Below are 16801 nucleotides of genomic sequence, written 5' to 3'. Positions count from 1 at the left end.
AATGCTTAATTTTGTATACTAATGTCGCCATCTAGAGTTAATGTAATCTATGAGTACGTGTGAAATTGAATGAAACTGCAAAATTGTACAAATTATAACTCATACAACATACTAATATTATTACGTAACATAATATTATATTATAATACCTCTAGCACCAATAATAGTAATTATTATTATTGGTTAAATCACAATTTATTGGTTGGAATTCGTCCATACATTCAGGTAAGTACCTATATTATTTCATCCATTCATTATTCGTCCATTATTATTATTAGGTAGGCAAAATGCGTGAAAAATTAAAAAAAATTAAAATGAAACATTTTAACTTTATGTGTCAAACATCATATTAAAAGTATGATTTTAGTCCTTATTTTAAAAGTGAACCGTACATTTGATTTATGACAGTTGACCCATCGAGTTAAAATGGCGCGTGAGAAACCATTTTCTACGGACTATATATTATTTATAGAACAATCGTAATATAATTATCAACTTTGGTGCTAGGGGAGGTACATAGATTATAATATTTTTCAGAAAATTATATTTTTATTTATAATACTTATTTATTAATGAATAACTCATACTTACTAATAATTATTATTAATTAATGATGCAATATTGAAACAGAGATGACGTATTCACAGGGATACACCAATGTTACAGGGATAATAATTTATCATTATAATGATATAAAAATCTAAGGTAAGCTACGCCTACTATGAAAACTATTGGCCTATCAAATATAGAGACATATTGCTTAACGTGGTCCAATGGAATATAATTTAGGCATGAACTTAGGTTTTAGGTTCAGACTTAGGACCTGATTTTTAGCCGTTAGGAGCATAGGAAGAAAGGATTGTTTGAAATGGATTTCATGACAATCATAATGCACAGATTTTTTGACTTAGTTTAGTTGTTACAAGTGGAAGATTTGCGTCTATTTGTGAAGCTATTAATTATTAAAAAATAACCTTAATGAAACTTAAACATACAATTAGGTAACTATATAAATGTTAACATTTTTATAAATAAGCCAGGTACAAAATATTTTTGAACAAATTTCTTTACTTTAGAAACGTGACAACTGAAATATTTTATGAAGTTGAGATAGGAAATCCTTTTAATGCCGTATGGAAAGTTTGTATTACCTAGATGATACCCTTATTGTCAATTCCCTGGTTTTTTCCTACTTCTCTCATTTAGGTATATTTACCAAAATACGACGATGAATATCATAAAATGCTATTTGTTTTTAATATTACCACTTAAACTGTCAAATTAATTTTATATTTATTTTTATTGTGATATTATGTTAAATTTTGATGTCATATTAAAGGCCACGTGATAAAAATTATGTATTAATTAATTATTATTTAGGTTATCATATAAATCACCAGCATTTTAATTTTTAATTTCTGATTACCTAATAAATTTTCTTTTTGATATTGACGACGAATATTTGGTTTTTCGGTTTTTTATTAGATTTTTTGATATTGTTTATGATATTCAACAGTGGTATTTTTAATTAAAACAGCTAAGTTTCTACTTTTCTTTCTAATGATATCTATCTGATGGGCTAGTATAGTTCTAGGATGGTCCAGGATAGTCCAAGGGCGAGGTGAAATTGGTGTTTTAATTTGGACCCTGGGATTTAATAAAGCGTTATAAAACTGCCACAACTAAAATAATATTTGTAGTATGCACAAAGTTTCTAAACTTCTGTGCAATGACATCTAATTATTATGTCTAATGTTGGAGCAGTTCCATTTACTAAATGGCAAATATAAAAATGGATATTTAATTATTACGATACATATTCAATCAATCAGAGCTTTTTTCTATATTTATTTCAATTAAATTAAATTTAAATTCGCTTGTTTGGGATGCAACTTGTGTAGACACTTTAGCTGCATCCCACATTCAGGCGACCTCCTCTATGGCGGGTGCAGCGGCCATCAGCGCCGAACAGGCCAAGAGGCGCAAATATGAAAACCTCGATGGAAGCTTCGTATTCGTGCCTTTTGGTGTGGAGACCTTGGGGCCGTGGGGCCCGGGGGCTCGAGCTCTTTTTGAAGAAATTGCAAAAAGAGTTATCGAGTCAACCGGGGACCCGAGAGCTGGCAGCTACCTTGGTCAAAGAATTAGTTTGGCCATCCAAAGAGGTAATGCTGCCAGCATCTTGGGTACAATGCCTCGCTGCGGTGGTCTCGACGAGGTTTTAGATTTAATTTAATTTATTTTAGTTTTAATTTAATGTTGTTTTTTTTAGATTTAAGTTTATTAATAGTTTATTTGTTGATTATTTGATAATTACGTAGAATTAAATTAAACTCTATAAAATAACAAAATTAAGTTGAATTTTATTCATATTTAATAGACAATATTTTTTTTTCGATAATTTTAAAAGAAAAAAAATAATTGAATATTTATTTTTATGCTTTTAAAGAAAAATTTATAATTTTGTTTGATAGATAAAAAATATTTTTGAGAGTACCTATAATATAAAAGATAGTAATATGATTCTCTTTTTTCTATCTGCAATCTATCATAAATGGAACAATTCCAAATTACATTCAAATTACTATTATGACATCAAAACATGAAATACAACTACTTCTTACAATATTATTAGTAATTCAGATATTTCAATATAATATTATGAATATAATTGTGGTTTTCTAGCGTCTTAATATACGTACTAGAGGCCTTATTATTAAAACACTCAAAAGTTACGACGTTGTATGTACAGCAACTTGTTGGGATTTGAATGTCTTAAACATTAAGGCCTAGCTACGAAATAAATACTAATAAAATAAGGCAAATGGGTATTACGGAGGGATTTAAAATATTCACTAAATATCAGGCACTCAAATTTAAATAATTGTATAAACCAACTCTTACAGGTCTAGGGCATTAATCCTATCAAAACATCGAAACACTATCCGGGTCACTAAAAACCAATGTTTTATACTACCATCAATCCTCATACATAAATGGAGTAGAATCTTTTATATTGTTAGTGTAGTTAAGTAATATTTTTTTAAATAGTATTGAGTACACTGACGAGATTTTGGTTTTACATTTTTCTTCGTTGATATTTTATGAAGAGTTGGCGCAGTCGCGGTAGGATTTCACGAAAGTATGTTTCATTATTGCTTACATTTTTATGGTAAGTCCTCTTGCGAATGTAAGTTGAAAATTTTGTATTCTAATCCATTTATAAAGGGCTTTTCTTATAAGCTACAGGTAGGCCCGCTAAAAAGTAAATTCTTCTAAGCTACCGCATCGTTCATTTTGTAAGTTTTGGCAAAAAATTTAATGGATGGATTCAATTTTATCGTTTAATTCATAATATTAGATTTTTCATGTCGTCAGTAATTTTTTTTTATGATTGCGATATTATACTCTACACCCATAAGATATACGATATAAAATTGCCCTGTTTGATTACAGCTGGCCAATTTTTAGCTTTGACATCCTATCATGCACTATACCGAATGTCTCTCTCTACAACTAATCCTTTAATTTAAAACGATTTGTCTATCCCTAATTCGTTAGCTTACATTTCGAAGCCGTGGACCCGTTTGGTATGATGTTTATTTTACATCTCGAGAAGGATAGGAAGAAGTTTTACACTAATATTTTTAACAAGTAAAAATATCATAGATAATAAAAAATAATCATTAAATAGAAACTAATATTATTTATTAATATTTAAAGGGAAGTTTTAAATAACTCTTAGATTGGTTAAAATTATCTTAATGGCGGAAGAATAAATTATTCAGAGTACAAATTTAATTCTATACAACCACTACATTTTTACAATACTGTACGCAATCACTAATTTGTCTGACCATTGAATTAATATACATTGAAACATTGTTATTTTATCTTAATACTTATTATAATAAACATTTTTTTTCAATAATTGGCAATCTAAAATTCAAAATTACAGAGTAAATACATGCGTGTACAAAAATTCATAAATATGCGAGACGTTTTCTAAATATGCTCTGGTAATTTAAACATATTGATATAATTATTGTATTTTTAAATTGTATATTTTGGTAGCCTTTATAATAAAGTATTGATAAACTTATAGTTTTATTAAAAGCTGCATTATAATAATATCATAATAAAATGATAATATTTTAGCTATAATTTATTATAATATCCTAACATCTACTTGGAATATAAATATTTACCGAGGAGACACATTGGGATCACAATATATTTTTATAACTATATTATACTTCAATAATACTTTTACCGTTTTTATCAATAATTTTACAAAAAACTTTTGATCAGTGCCATTTATTTTAAAAAATAATCTAAATAAATTATTTAATTTTTCAAGGTGGCAAATAATAATGTTTCTGTATTTAACTTGAACTGATATAAAATCCTAAATAATATTCTAATTTAATTTAGTAAAATTAAAATCCCATGTACCAAAGAGAAAAAAAATTAACATTAATAATAATTCAATTAAAACAATGTTCAATTGAATCAATATGAACAAAAGAATATTATAAATTTATTGATTTATTTAACTTAGTTTTACTGTTCAAAATGTTTTATGGAACGTTTGCCTTAAAAATTATGTATTTCATATTTTAAGATTTCTAATATTTATTTGCTCAATTTTGACTTTGAGATGTCAATATAAAAGTGTCGCCGGCCCGCCATATTTGTGTTTGCGTTCTATCAGAAAGCAATTGCTCATAAGTTATCATCGATGATACTTTTTAAAAATCTTTAAACGCCTTGTACTTCTATAGCTTTTGTAATTTTTTATCAAGTTATTGTGTAGTCTTTGAATTGATTCATTTAGAATTTTTTGTATTGAACAATGTTATAAAAAATTCTGCATTCATCATTTTCATATGTTTAGCAATCTACAAGATAAAATTCTGTGTTAAATATATTCTTTGCACGCGGCAAACGTATGCCAAGTGACTGTAAACTTTCACCGAGGGCATTGGGGTAAAGTGAACTTAGTCTCTTACGGGTTTTGCATGAAAATAAAAATGATACAAGTAGTTTTAGCGTTTAAACTATCGTGAGTGATTTGCATTAGGAATATAGATTACTCCGGCTATACTCACGTGTTTAGTCGACATAAGCCCGACTAGTTTCCTAGTTTCCGCGACGCGTTGCGAGCTGAGTCCCTGTGGAAAAGAACCCCGGATGGGTTCTAAACTAGTCGAGCTTACGTCGACTAATCACGTGAGTATAGCCGGAACAATATAGATTGGGTAGATAAGTGTGGTTAAGCGTAGTTAGCTCCGCAGTCGAAGAAGGGGAAGCAGGCGACGGGCTCGGCGACGGAGTGCTAGAGCACGTGCAGGTTCTCGCACGACTTGGACTTGGAGTCGCGCGCCCACACGCGGCCCAGCAGCCCTCGGACCTGAGGATGGAGAAGGAATGTATCTAGCAGTTGCCCGCGACTTCGTCCGCGTAAAATTTCTGGTTTCTCATGATATTAGAAATAGTCCCGCTACAAAAGGCCTGCAAAAGAGATTTTTACGTCGCTAACTTCAAAAACATAGGATTTTCATATTTAACATTTCAAGCCCTATTTCACCCCCGGGTGGGATTTTCGTAAGATCCTTTCTTATCTTAAACATGTCATTCCTGCGCCTGATCTCTCTCCGGTCGTGTCGGATTACCGTCCCGTTGGACTATGAGAGTGAGGGAACAAACAGTGTACCAATGTTTGCGCAAACATTAATGCTCTATTAGATGATGCCCGTGACCTTAGAATAACCACGTGACTTCGCGTGGATTTAGTTTTTTTAAATCCCGTTTCCCATTATGTCACTCTTCAGGTTTTAACTAAACCCATGCAAGATCACGTCATCTGTTGCTCGATTGCATGATTGAAGAACAAACCAACTTTCGAATTTATAATAATATAGGTGTAGGTTGGTCCGTTAGCCAAGTGCGTTGGGCCGATGTGTAGAAGACTCTAAGCATTATAATAGTTAGGTACCTTTACACTGGCAGACAATCGCGTGCGTTTTCTGGGCGTGCTGGACGCGGAAGCTGGCGCGGGTGTCGCTACTATTTCAGTTTCGAGCGGCGACCGCGCGCGGCTGCGGTTCTTGCGAGAAGTGCTGCGTTTTCTGCAATTGAGTGATTACAGGCTTGAATTTTCAAACGTAAGCTTGAATTTAATTAAATAAATTATGTATCTGATGGGCGGTTAGAACAAAAAGCGAAAGAAGAACAATATTTGATTGCGATAGTAATTAAAAGGTAGCGGAATGTAGCTGGATGAGGAAGGCTGAGGACCGAGTGTGATGGCGCTCTTTAGGGGAGGCCTATGTCCAACAGTGGAGGTCCACAGGCTGATGATGATGACGGTGATGAATAATAATTAAAAGATTGGTACGAGGTTAGACGTGTGTAGTCTTGCACGATACTTCAAGCTAGATGATGACTTAGGCTGAGATCTTTAAAATGAACTTTGAATGCTCAGACTTTTTGACAGACTTAACTGACAGAGACATAATTATGTCTCGTTTTAAGTGTCCTAAGTTGCTCTTTACTGCTGTCTCGATGAATTTACATTGTTTTGGTTTCACCAATACTAATTATTTTAGTGTTTAAACTATCGTGAGTGATTTCCATTATACATTATATAACACAACGGCTTTACTCACGTGTTAAGTCGATGTTAGCCCGACTAGTTTGGAACCCATCCGGGGTTCATTTTCACAGGGACTCAGTTCGCGCACGCGTTGCGGTTGAGACAGAAAGCGGTTGAACAGCGGTTCAGTCTCAACCGCAACGCTTGCGCGAACTGGGTCCTTGTGAAAATGAACCCGTAGGGGTTCGAAACTAGTCGGGCTACTGTCGACTTAACACGTGAGTAAAGCCGTTGTGTGATTTATGTATAATACTAATGTATTATACATATAATACCTATAGGTAATCATCTTACTCAGGATAATTATATCATGAGTAAGATGATGCTATAAGAGAGGTTCCTCACCTCACTCTTTCTGCATGCTGCTGCTTGAGCCTGATCTGCGTGAGGAGCCCCACCAGCAGCTCGTCCACGTTGTGGTTGATGCCAACTGACGTCTCGATGAATTTGCATTCGTAAGATGTGGCCAGCGCTTTACCCTCTGAATAACAAAATACAAAAAACATGAGAGATCAGTATCCAACATGTTGATTTTCAGGGTTCCGTATCCGAAGGGCGCCAACGGGACTCTATTACTAAGCTTCCACTGTCCATCCGTCCGTTCGTCTGCCAGCGGACAACCCTCCACCTCCCATGGCCTCACCAACCTCTCGGTTGTATGGGCCGAATTGCGGGAGGGCGCCCGTTCGGTACTTGCTCTTGGCGTTTTCCCGGGGCCTCCTCCTTGTTCCTTATGTTCAATCTCCCCCCTTGCGGACGTGACTAGCACAGCTGAGATCCCCGATGCTGCTCCTCTGTAGTTCCGACCTGGCACCTGTACGCTCCGAGCTGCTTCGCGTCTCATAAACCGTAATAGGTAGAGAAGTGAATCTATCTTCTTCTAAATATATAAAAGAGAAATACCACTCACTCACTGACTGACTGACAGACTGACTAATCACGAAATCTCAGAAACTATAAAGCCTACAAACTTGAAATTTGGAAGGTAGGTTCTTTCTAGGACGTAGGTGTCAGCTAAGAAACGGTTTGAGAACATCCCCCCCTAAGGGGGTGAAATGGGGGGTGGAAGGTTGTATGAAAGTCCTATGTTTTTGGAGTTAGAGACGTGAAAATCGACATTTAGGTTATTAGCTTTAAATAATAAAAATCTGTATAATTCAATTTGGGAAATTCCCACCTTAAGGGTGGTAAAATAGGGGGGGAAAGTTTTTATAGAAAAGTTTTAATTATTGTTATTTTTACTTGAAATTTGAAATCAGTGTTTCTAGGGGGTAGGTATCAGATAAGAAATGATCTAACTAAATTCACTCCCTAAGGGGGTGAAATGAGGGTTGAAAAGTTATAGGAAAATCCTATGTTTTTGAAGTTAGAGATATGAAAATTGGCATTTAGGTATTCTGGGTTCCGTGCCTTAAGGTGAGACTGAGTGAGTAGGTAAGTGAGGCCTTTTGCAGCGGGAAAATTTCAGATCTCATGAGAAACCAGAAATTTTACGCGGACGAAGTCGCGGGCAACTGCTACTATTATACATATAAGTGAAGTTTTACAAAATGTGTGTTTCTATTGCTGCTATAACAACAAATAATAATAATTTCAAAATGGCCGCCATGTAAATTAAAAAAGATTAAAAAGTGTAATTTTTTATAAAAAAAAATTATATAATTTTTTATACAATGGTACGGAGCCCTTCGAGTGCGTGTCCGACTCGCACTGAGCCGATTATATTTTAGCTCAGGCGCCTGCACTACATTCATAAATCGTTAGGTACCTATTACAGAATTGCTAGCATTGTTAACGTAGACACCAGCAATGCAAATTATCGACTTGACGAAGGGGACTTCAAATAAAATAAAAAAGGAGAGGAAATAAAAAAGAACAGATCACAAAGGCAGAATTACCGCGCATTGTGAAATGTTTGGAGAGGATTCGAAGCCTATTTGAGACCCCACTCCACCTCTGTAACAGATTTTGCCAAATTAATTGCTGAATTTCAATTTTAAAAAACCGGCCAAGTGCGTGCCGCCACGCGCAGTGTAGGGTTCCGTGATTGCCCATCACAATAATAGCTGTTTTACTAGGAGATCGACTTCGCGGACAGACCGATGGAACGGCGAATCTAGAAGTGTTTCTAATTGACTACGGAACCATAAAAAGGATTTTTGGAAATTCTAGCCCCAAAGGAGTTAAACAGGGGTTGAGAATTTGTAACAAAAGGCCGTATTTTTCAAGTTAGTTTTATCCATAAAAATTGGTCTGCCAATCCGCACTTAGCCAGCGTGGTGGAGACCCGTGCTCTGTAGTGAACCAGCGATGGGTGAAAATTATGATGATGATAATGATGAAATATATTTCTACGGCTAATTATTATCAAGCGGGTCAGTTCGCGCACGCGTCGCGTTTAAGAAGAGTCTTAAACGCGACGCGTGCGCGAACTGACCCGCTTGATAAAGGATGGGTTCGAAACTAGTCGGGCTAACGTCGACTGGATACGTGAGTATAGCCGTAGAAATATATATATATATATATTATAAATATATATATATATATTAGTTTAAACACTAAAATAATGATGAAAATTGGTATTATAGAGCTTTCGTTTGAAAAAAAGAAATATCTCGGTATGTGTTTCAGGATTTTTGAAAATTGTTTGTTGGTTTCTCCTTCAAACACGATGGACTTCAAACCGCAAAGGAGCGGCGTGTTATTTTCACAGTTAATACCTGGAGGGTGAGAGGCTAGTATAGAATAGAATAGAATAGAATGTTTTTTTATTCATGTAAACTTTTTAAAAGTGCTTATGAAGAGTCAGCTTATGAATAGTCGCGGGCATCAGCTAGTACATAATAATCCATATCCATACTAATATTATAAATGCGAAAGTATGTCTGTCTGTCTCTCTGCCCGTCTGTCTGTCTGTCTGCTAGCCTTTCACTCCCCATCCGTTCAACCGATTTTGACGAAATTTGGTACAGCGATAGCTTGCATTACGGGGAAGGACATAGGCTACTTTTTATTCTGGAAAATCAAAGAGTTCCCACGGGAATTTTAAAAACCTAAATCCATGCGGACGAAGTCGCGGGCATCATCTAGTATTAAGATAAATTGGAAATATTTATTGATTTCTATTAGTATAAGAATCCAATTTCCTTCCCCGCGTTACATTACTCGTGTTCCATCGATTTTCGTTCAATTTATTTGAACCGTACCTACCCATCATATTATCTATCTGCCCAGGATCGAACCTCCGACCCGCCGAACAACTTATAAATGCTAAAAAATAAATAATACTCAATAGTAATTGTAACTAAAGATACTTTGCGCTTAGACAGACTATTTGAATTGTAAATTTCTTTCGCAGTCGGTGTTACTTAGTTATGTAGAAAGAGATTCAGATACAGAATAAATAGGAATAAATTACAGAGATAAAAAACGGTCAAGTGCGAGTCGGAATTCCGTACCATCGTACTTGTACGATCTTGATGTACCTAACACTTTTATGTAGAACACATGTGATTTAATTTTTCCGTGAACACATTTTAATTACGGCTACAAGCCAAGATGGCAGGCCTTAGCCGGTAAAATCCCGGCTAAAAGATCGCCACCAGGGTACAAAGTTGTCCAGCGTCCCACCAGTGGCGTGCAGGTCATAAAGGCATAAATGCACTGCTTACCCCAGTTGTAATGGCTCAATGCACATTTTTCATTATGACCAGCCAGTATTACTAACAGGTTCTCACCTAACTAATGCCTACCCTGGCTTCAAACCCTGTGCACGCCACTGCGTCCCACCCGGGTAAGAAGGCCAAGCCTCGAGGCCCGTACCGCCGCGCCGCCGGAGATGGTTCGTACATCATTTTTTTGGGATGAAACCACAAATTCGCATTTTTCAAGGTTTTTTTAAGGTACTTTTGCTGTAAGACCTATCTACCTGCCAAATGTAATGATTATTATAGGTCAAAAGGAAGTATACTATAGGTTTTCTTGACAGGCACAACAGACAGACGGACAGATGGACAGACAGACAGACAACAAAGTAATCCTATAAGGGTTCCTTTTTTCCTTTTGAGATATGGAACTCTAAAAAAGTTAATATCAAAAACTGAAATTCAAAATCGGGAATTTGAATTGGTAATTATTTCGAAATGAAGTAAGTAAACAGTGGGGCCGGGAAAATGTTGTAAATCTCGTAATCCGGATAGATGGGTAAATTGAATGTAAATACGGGCCTAGTTAGAGGCTACGACGTGGGTTGGACCCTTTCCGCTTACTTTATAGGTCCTTGTTCCTTAGCGGGATTTTTTTTTTTTTTTTAAAGAATATTAGCCATGTTAAATGACTAATATTCCCCTTTCCTCTCCAACTAAGCGTCAAGCTTGTGCTAGGAGTAGGTACGACAATAGTGCAACGGGCGGGGTTTGAACCGTCGACCTTTCGGTTTTCAGTCCACTCCTTTACCGATTGAGCTATTGAGGCTGATAATGAGGCTAATAATGGCCTGAAAATCTGTATTTGCTACGTCCAGTACCCGTAGTACAAGATTTTACGTCTCACCAAACGAAACCAAATTCGAGAGTCGAAATACTTCCGCGTTACAGTAAACTGGATCTTAAATGCCTTGTGTTAAAGCTCACGTTTGTCTACACTTCTACAGCCAGCGCTCCAAGCGGAAACATTGCAAAATTAAAATCAGTGGCATTGAATATTTGACTTCAATTCAAGGCTGTTTAGGTCCATTTTACTGTAACTCGGAAGTATTTCGACTCTCGAATTTGGTTTGGTTTGGTGAGGCGTAAAATCTTGTACTACGGGTACTTGTTCCTTAGCGGGAAAATTAATGACCTGAAAATCTGTATTTGCTACGTCCTGAATCTATTTATCTGAGAACGCCCGCATGGCAAGATACCCACATAACACGAGAACAGAAACTACAAAAATATGAGAATCGTCATCAACCCTTCGCTGGCTTACTACTGAGCACGGGTCTCCTCTCAGAGTGAGAAGAATGCAGTCACAGATTCGGCCATAGTCTACCACGCTAGCCAAGTGCAAATTGGCAGACTTCACTCATCTTTCACAACATGATGGAAAACTCTCAGGCGTGCAGGTTTCTTCAAAATGTTTTCCTTCACCGTTAAACTTTTAACTTTTAATTGCTTTTCAGAAAATTTAGAGGTGCGTGCCCGGGATCGAACCCCCAACCTCCCGGATATCAACGATCCTTAGTTACAATACAATATATACCACTCAAAATCAAATCAAAAATTGAATCCATCGCGAGCATAACTCGGTTAGTATGTGACACACGGACTTACATGATTGAATTATGCATACATGGCACTTGCGAGTAATCTAGTAGTGAAGTTGTCTCGCTGTATACCTATCTACCTCGATGCGATGCGGGCGATAGAGAGATATGTGCGGAGTTTCTCTACGTGATCAAATCAGACATGAGGAGATCCGTAGGAGAACTAGAGTAACCCACATAGCTCAACGGGTTGCGAAGCTGAAGTGGCAACAAGTCTCAAAAGTGAATTTAAGTGTAGTGCTCTAATGGCGACCTCGCACCGGAAGACGCAGCGTTGGAAGCCGGCCGCTGGATTCAGGCGGCGCAAGAACGTGGCGTGTGGATGTGGAATTCTCTAAAAGAGACCGCGAGCAGTGGACGTCTATCCGTTGTTGATGATGATGATGATGATGATGATGATGATACCTACCTTCTCGCCGGAGGATTACCTAAGTACGTCGTTCCGTTGGACTTATCAGTTCTAATTAATATCGTTTATGACAGTTTTGGAGCCAAAACATAAACTTTTATCGCCAATTCGTAGTTTGATCGCTTTCCGGAAACTAAAAGTTTGACTCCGCACGTTAGATTATTGTGGACATTCTATCGGTTTTTCGAACTATGTGCCCTGTCCATTGCCAAGTATTAACACCCCCCTCCAATACGGGTTTTATAGTCTTGGGAGACCCTAATGAATCACATAGTATATTTAGGTACACTTGTAACATTCACTTAGTTTATAGCTAGCTTAATTAATCACCTAGTATATCTCACTTAATTATTTTTATATCATCGTCCAATGTTTACTCTGAATCCTCCCTATCCTGACTGACCTGACCTACCTGACTATTCATAAGCACTTTTAAAAAGTTTACATGAATAAAAAAACATTCTATTCTATTCTATTCTCCCCAACATCTTCTCTCCCTGTCACCCGTCAACGTCAACTGTCTCGTGACAGATGACAGCCATTGCTGTGTGCTTGTGTTGCCAACACAAGTAACCCGCTGAGCTATGTCGGTAACTCCCCTAAAAGTCTCATACTACCGAGTACCCTTAGGCTTTTCAGTGTAATAGGCGGATCCTTACCATCAGTCGGCACAACCCTGGACCGCGCCAAGTCCGCCTTGTTCCCCACCAGGATGACGGCTCGCCTGGTGGTGTGGCCAGCAGCCCAGAGAGTCTGCAACCTTCGCTCCGCCTCCGCAAAGCTGGCTCGGTCTGCTGTCGAGTAGACTACACAGTAGCCATGCGCAGCTCCTTCCGACTAACGACAAAATAGAATGTGTCAATTTTAGCCGCCAAAATTCTAAAAAATTTCAGCTCGTCGATTCCGGAAAAGCCGCTTCAATTATTATTACAATCGCAATATTGTTGTGATGTGAGTTTATTGGTATTGTTGCTGCAACGATACAGTGTAGATAGTGAGCGAGAGTCGAATGTCGGCCAATCAAATGAAATTAATGTTGATGGACCGACAAACAGTTAACACTATTTGGCTTAGTAATGTAAATCTCGAAAAAAGATTGTTTAAAGATTTAGACAAACGGAGTGCATTACTGCAACATTGCAGTTGTCATATAACTGCATCAAAACTGTCAACCGACTGCGTAGTCCGCGTACCGTCAGCGTGCAGTTATAGAACAGGATGGTACACAGTGTAAACTGCAACTGCAGATTGCAATTGCATTGCAAATTTTATGTTAATTACTGTATAACTGCATACAAGCAGAAGAGCAATTTGGCAATTCAAACACAGGCCGTCTGTATAATCCCTTATTATATGTAATGGAAATTATTATTTATCTACTACTTAGCTTATTTCCGCGACTTCGTTGGCATGGACCACACAAATTTCAAACCCCTATTTTACCCCCTTAGGGGTTGAACTTTTAAAAATCCTTCTTTAGCGGATGTCTACATCATAATAGCTATCCGCATGCCAAAAAGCCCGATCCGTTCAGTAGTTTGAGCTGTGCGTTGATAGATCAGTCAGTCAGTCAGTCAGTCTCCTTTTCCTTTTGTATATAAATATACCTAAAGATAAACCAGCACATAGAACTCACGATTACATTGTCTGGAGGAGAATCCAGGAACGTGATCTCAGACTCGTCGCCCGCCAGCAGCACACAAACGGACTTCTCACCAGATTCGTCATCTGTAATTATGTAAGAAGAAATATATATTGATTTAAAAGTATATACTTATTATATAATTATATTCTGTTTTCATGCAAACCTTTATAATATATGCGTACTCTTGAGGTTGAATTCTCTGTGTTTTTTGCTGACATAATCTTTAACTCAAGTTTTTTAACATCGTGCTGAGTTGAATAAAACAATAGTCTGCTGTACTTTTAACAGTTCACTGATCTTAACTGATATGTGGACAAACTTTTTATCGACGCCAGTTAAACTGCCCACTCAGCGATGTCTAGATCGATGTATGTAGTTACAGAGTTCAAAGCGTGACTGCGCTCTATATCCTTAATGATCAAATTTCATGCTTCGATGTTCAGTTTTGATACGTTTTAGAGACTTTGAGGGATGTAAATATTGTTGCCATGATTGTTGTTTTAGATTGATTGAATGAAATAATTTTTATTTTTTAGTGTTAAGATTATAACACAAAAAATTATATTATTGGACGCAACTGTTGGAAAAAAAAAATATAATTGCAAATCGGTCTAGAAACCTTCAACTAATCGATGTACGTAAAAAAACGGTCTTTTTTTTAAAAACAGAGATAGCGGGCAAACGAGCAGGCGGGTCACCTGATGTTAAGTGATTACCGCCGCCCATGAACATTTGCAGCACCAGAGGAACTGCCAATGCGTTGCCAGCCTTTTAGGAATTTGTTGGTCCGCCCCTTGAATAACCCCACTGAATCTGTCTGAATCTGTCTGGTCTGAATTATTGAGAACCATCTCCTTTTTGGAAGTCGGTTAAAAATCAAAGAGTTCTTATGGGATTTTTAAAAAACTTACGCGGCCGAAGTGGTGAACACCATTTAAGTTCTACCTACATATTAAATAGGTATGTTTCAAAACTGGAGTCTTAATATACTGTAGTGAGGTAATTATTCGTATTTATTTACCCTTCAGAGTCATGATTAGCCAAATTGGTTTGGGATTCTGTTTGAAATTCTTTGATCCCTGATGAAAGCGATTAAACCCAATTTCCGAAACGTTTAACATCAAATTAAAGTCATCGCATCAAACATGTTGATGTGGAAAAAGGGCCCAACTTGAAATAAGCTATGTAGTTAATTTTATGGCTAATTTTCAGTGTCTCAGTCAAGAGGCGTGCAGGTCTTCTCACGATATATTTTCCTTCACCGTCAAAGCACCGCATTTAATTTAACATGGATCAGCCCTACACAGTGACAAAAATTTTGAAGACAAATATTAGGAATCTGGACATGATCTATTGTAGGGACTTCCACACTCTACGGTCTTGCACAGCCTGAATGTAGCGGCTCCATGCGACTTGTTCGGTGTCTTATGTCTACCTAGTGGAGAGTCAAAGTCAAAGCCAAATGATTTTCTCAAAATCCATATCCATACTTAATATTAGGCAATTAGCGATAAGGCCGCTAATTGTATGTTCTTCTTTTACATGTTTCTTTTTGTGTCTTTTCTCTTTAAACTAATATTATAAATGCGAAAGTGTGTCTGTCTGTCCGTCTGTCTGACTGCTAGCTTTTTACGGCCCAACAGTTTAACCGATTTTGATGAAATTTGGTACAGAGTTAGCTTACATCCCGGGAAAGGACATAGGCTCCCTTTTATCCCGGAAAGATTTTCTACAAATTAAAGAGTTTCTACAGGATTTTAAAAAACCTACATCTATCTACGAGGACGATGTCGTGGGAATCATCTAGTAGGTAATAAATTACACTTTTTGACAGTCGGTTGTTGCATTTGTAAGATGATGATGTTATAGTGGTGATAATTTTTACGCAAACTTAAAACTAAAGCTACTGAGTGTTCTGAACGCGCCCAGGTCTGAGTTTTCCAAAGATGCGTTTTCCAGTGCGAGGTCACATGCCAAGGTCAAAGTAGCAGATTTTCCCCATAATTCTTTCGGAGCAGGTGACTAATTTGAAATTGACTAATTGCATAATTTGAAATTTTTGTGTTGAGTATTTTGTTATTCCTAAATAGTGAGTAACGCCCTTTTGCTTGTTCTAGATATCGCTAGAAAGAAAGTGAAGTAACCTGATAGCTCTCAAAGTCAACAATTTGCTAAGAGATTGCTTTTGAATTCTGGCGTTGTTTGGTTACACTGACAAAGATTATCTTTGTATCTTTACACCAAAATAGTAGTAGACTTAGACTTGATTGAAGAACATTCCTTACCTATGCTAGTGTCATAAGCGTGCAGGTACTCTGACGTCATGAACTGCCCCACCAGGCTGGACTTGCCGACGCCAGGGCCTCCTAGCACCAGGACTCGGTACGTGCTGAGGCCGGCTGAAGAGTCCCTGGTGAAACAGAATGTTTAGCTTACTCCAGATTTGGTTCAATCTCAACTTTCAATTTTAGTATCAGGTCAAATCCATACTAATATTATAAATGCGAAAGTGTGTCTGTCTGTCTGTCTGTGTGTCTGTCTGTCTGTCTATCTGTCTGTCTGTCTATCCGCTAGCTATTCACGGCCCAACAGTTCAACCGATTTTGATGAAATTTGGTACAGAGTTAGCTTGCATCCCGGGGAAAGAATAGGCTACTTTTTATCCCGGAAAATCAAAGAGTTCCCACGGGATGTTTAAAATCCTAAATCCACGCGTACGAAGTCGCGGGCATCAGCTAATTGTGAATAATTTATCGAGCTGAGTAGTGAGTAGGTATATCATCT

The 16801-nt window shown here is 37.1% G+C and overlaps 1 protein-coding gene across 2 annotated transcripts in view; it reads right to left on the bottom strand.

Moving 5' to 3' along the window:
* Positions 1–2368: 2368 nt before the first annotated feature.
* The window catches only part of LOC117983448 (uncharacterized), an 80222-nt gene continuing 65789 nt past the window's right edge, over positions 2369–16801 (bottom strand). The window contains exons 6-11 of one of the 2 annotated variants that reach the window (XM_034970002.2): positions 16303–16427; positions 14009–14100; positions 13032–13209; positions 7004–7139; positions 5999–6131; positions 2369–5413 (exon numbers count right to left, since the gene is read on the bottom strand). In XM_034970002.2, coding sequence (XP_034825893.2) covers positions 5339–5413; positions 5999–6131; positions 7004–7139; positions 13032–13209; positions 14009–14100; positions 16303–16427 — 739 coding nt within the window. In that variant the 3' untranslated portion in view covers positions 2369–5338. The remainder of the gene's footprint in view (positions 5414–5998; positions 6132–7003; positions 7140–13031; positions 13210–14008; positions 14101–16302; positions 16428–16801) is intronic. The other variant, XM_069499526.1, reaches the window with a different exon arrangement.

The sequence above is a fragment of the Maniola hyperantus genome, chromosome 7 (genome assembly GCF_902806685.2).
Source record: "Maniola hyperantus chromosome 7, iAphHyp1.2, whole genome shotgun sequence".
NCBI classification, from domain to species: Eukaryota; Metazoa; Arthropoda; class Insecta; order Lepidoptera; family Nymphalidae; genus Maniola; species Maniola hyperantus.
This window is presented reverse-complemented; position numbering and strand designations above follow the sequence as displayed.